This window comes from Entamoeba dispar, genomic scaffold (assembly GCF_000209125.1).
Source record: "Entamoeba dispar SAW760 scf_1105229460451 genomic scaffold, whole genome shotgun sequence".
Classification (NCBI taxonomy): domain Eukaryota; phylum Evosea; order Mastigamoebida; family Endamoebidae; genus Entamoeba; species Entamoeba dispar.
In genome coordinates, this window is record NW_001854199.1 from 1 (window position 1) to 1,848 (window position 1,848).

General features: G+C 23.2%; 1 protein-coding gene across 1 annotated transcript, besides 5 other annotated features; it reads right to left on the bottom strand.

Moving 5' to 3' along the window:
* EDI_086730 (uncharacterized protein) lies at positions 1 to 1,236 on the bottom strand (the record flags this gene model as incomplete). The annotated part of the gene is made up of 4 exons (XM_001737177.1): positions 1 to 494; positions 549 to 1,059; positions 1,108 to 1,134; positions 1,198 to 1,236. Coding segments are annotated over 4 exons (1,071 nt in total), but the record flags the coding sequence as incomplete, so codon positions are not given.
* Positions 148 to 182: a sequence feature (AT_rich).
* Positions 475 to 543: a sequence feature (AT_rich).
* Positions 1,081 to 1,102: a sequence feature (AT_rich).
* A 307-nt stretch (positions 1,237 to 1,543) lies between the features above and the next one.
* Positions 1,544 to 1,623: a microsatellite.
* A 51-nt stretch (positions 1,624 to 1,674) lies between these two features.
* Positions 1,675 to 1,841: a microsatellite.
* Between the last annotated feature and the right edge of the window lie 7 nt (positions 1,842 to 1,848).

The following is a 1,848-nucleotide window of genomic DNA, read 5'->3' on the forward strand; positions in this document are numbered from 1 at the left end:
TTCCTTTGAATAAATTTCATTATAAAATACTCGTTCTATTATTTCAATATATTCTTTTCTAAAGAAATTATTTTGTAACATTGCATTAAAATAACAAAGATACATTGATTCTTTTTCTTCTTTAATTATATTGTGTTTTTGACAAACAAATTTAATAAATAAAATAATTTCTTTTATTATTTCAAATCTACATTCATTTTCTCCATTTAAATGTTCTAAAATTGATGTTTTAATTTCTTCAATAAATAATTGTGCCATTTTATCTTTATTTATTTTTTCTTTCATCATTAATACCATATCTAACTTATTTAATAAATTACTACTAAGTAATGGTACTGGTAAATTTAATAAGTAATTCTTTAATAACAAAAACCCCATTTTTACATCAACTTCTTTATATAAATTAGGTTTTGTTTCATTGTTATAACGTCTTACTAAATGGTTTAATGTAACATATTCTTCATTAGTAATTCCATTATTTAAATTCATATTATCTATTATTTAATTCTTATTTCTATTGATTTTTTCATTTAAATTTAATAACAAACAAAAGAAATGACATCGTTCTTCACTTTGTGCTTTCTGTTTTAGTAAATAACTATCATTCATAGTAAATCCCTTTTTTAGTAACTCTTCAATACTCATTTTATCTATTTGACTTATCATTAATTGACTATTTTCTTTTACTACAGTACGCGACGTTTCAAATCGAAGTTTAAAATAACTTATTGGTTTATCTTCAAAATATTCATTTTCAAATAATAACGAATGATATAAAAATAGAAGTATTTCATGTACAACACATGGTAGTTCATTAAAGGTTCTATCTTTTAAGTCAAGTTTATTTAAACCAATATGAAATAAACCCTTTCTCTTTTTGTATTTATGTTGGTCATTTTGGCATGGTGAAAGTAATGATGTAAAATCACTTGGTGATTGTTCTCTATGTTGAGACCCATATATAATAAAAGACTGTGATGGTGGCCGTTTAATTGAATCAATTTCAGATGAAGAAATTGATGGTGATCCTCCTCCAAGTTTTGCAATTGGATTATAACTCTACTCCATTAGTACCTCGTCTTTTATTTAATAATAATTTTTACAAACTTTCCTTCGTGACCTTGTTTCAGATCCCTACCTCCAATTAATTCTTTTCTTTTTTATGTTTTTATTCGTTAAAACTTCCATTAAACAAACTGAACTTAATGGTACAACAACCCCAGTATGAGATGACATTGTTTCTTTTTTAGTTTTATAAATCCCTTTTTTCCATTCTGCCCTTATTTTTGTAAAACATTTGGAAGAATAAATATCTAAGAAATCTAGAAGTTATCTTTTAACAAAAAAGTATTATGTTTTACATAACATTTAATTATTCATAGCGAAGTAATGAAAATGAAATTAAAAAGTAGTTAATTAATATAACTGAATTAGTTTCTATTGTTTGTTGCTCTATAAAGACCACTATACAGCGTATACTCTATTATGATAAAAACAATCTACCATGACGCCGACATAATTTTTAAATAGAAGATTTTTGATTTTTTTATTTTTATTTCTTATTTTTTGTTTATTATTCTTGTTTTTGTTCATTTATTTCTTATTCTTTGTTTCTTTATTTTTCATCTTGATGTTGTTATCATTATTGTTATATATTTATTATCACTCTCTGTTTTTCTATTTTTCTGTGTTAAATTTCTTATTAAATTGATTTTAGAGTGTTATTTTGTATTGTTATTCTTGTTGTGTGTTATTTATCTTTTTCTATTTGTTCTTATTGTTTTCATTTTATGTTATTTGGTGTTTGTTTTGATTTTTCTCTTCGTCTCTTTCTTCATTTTATACAAC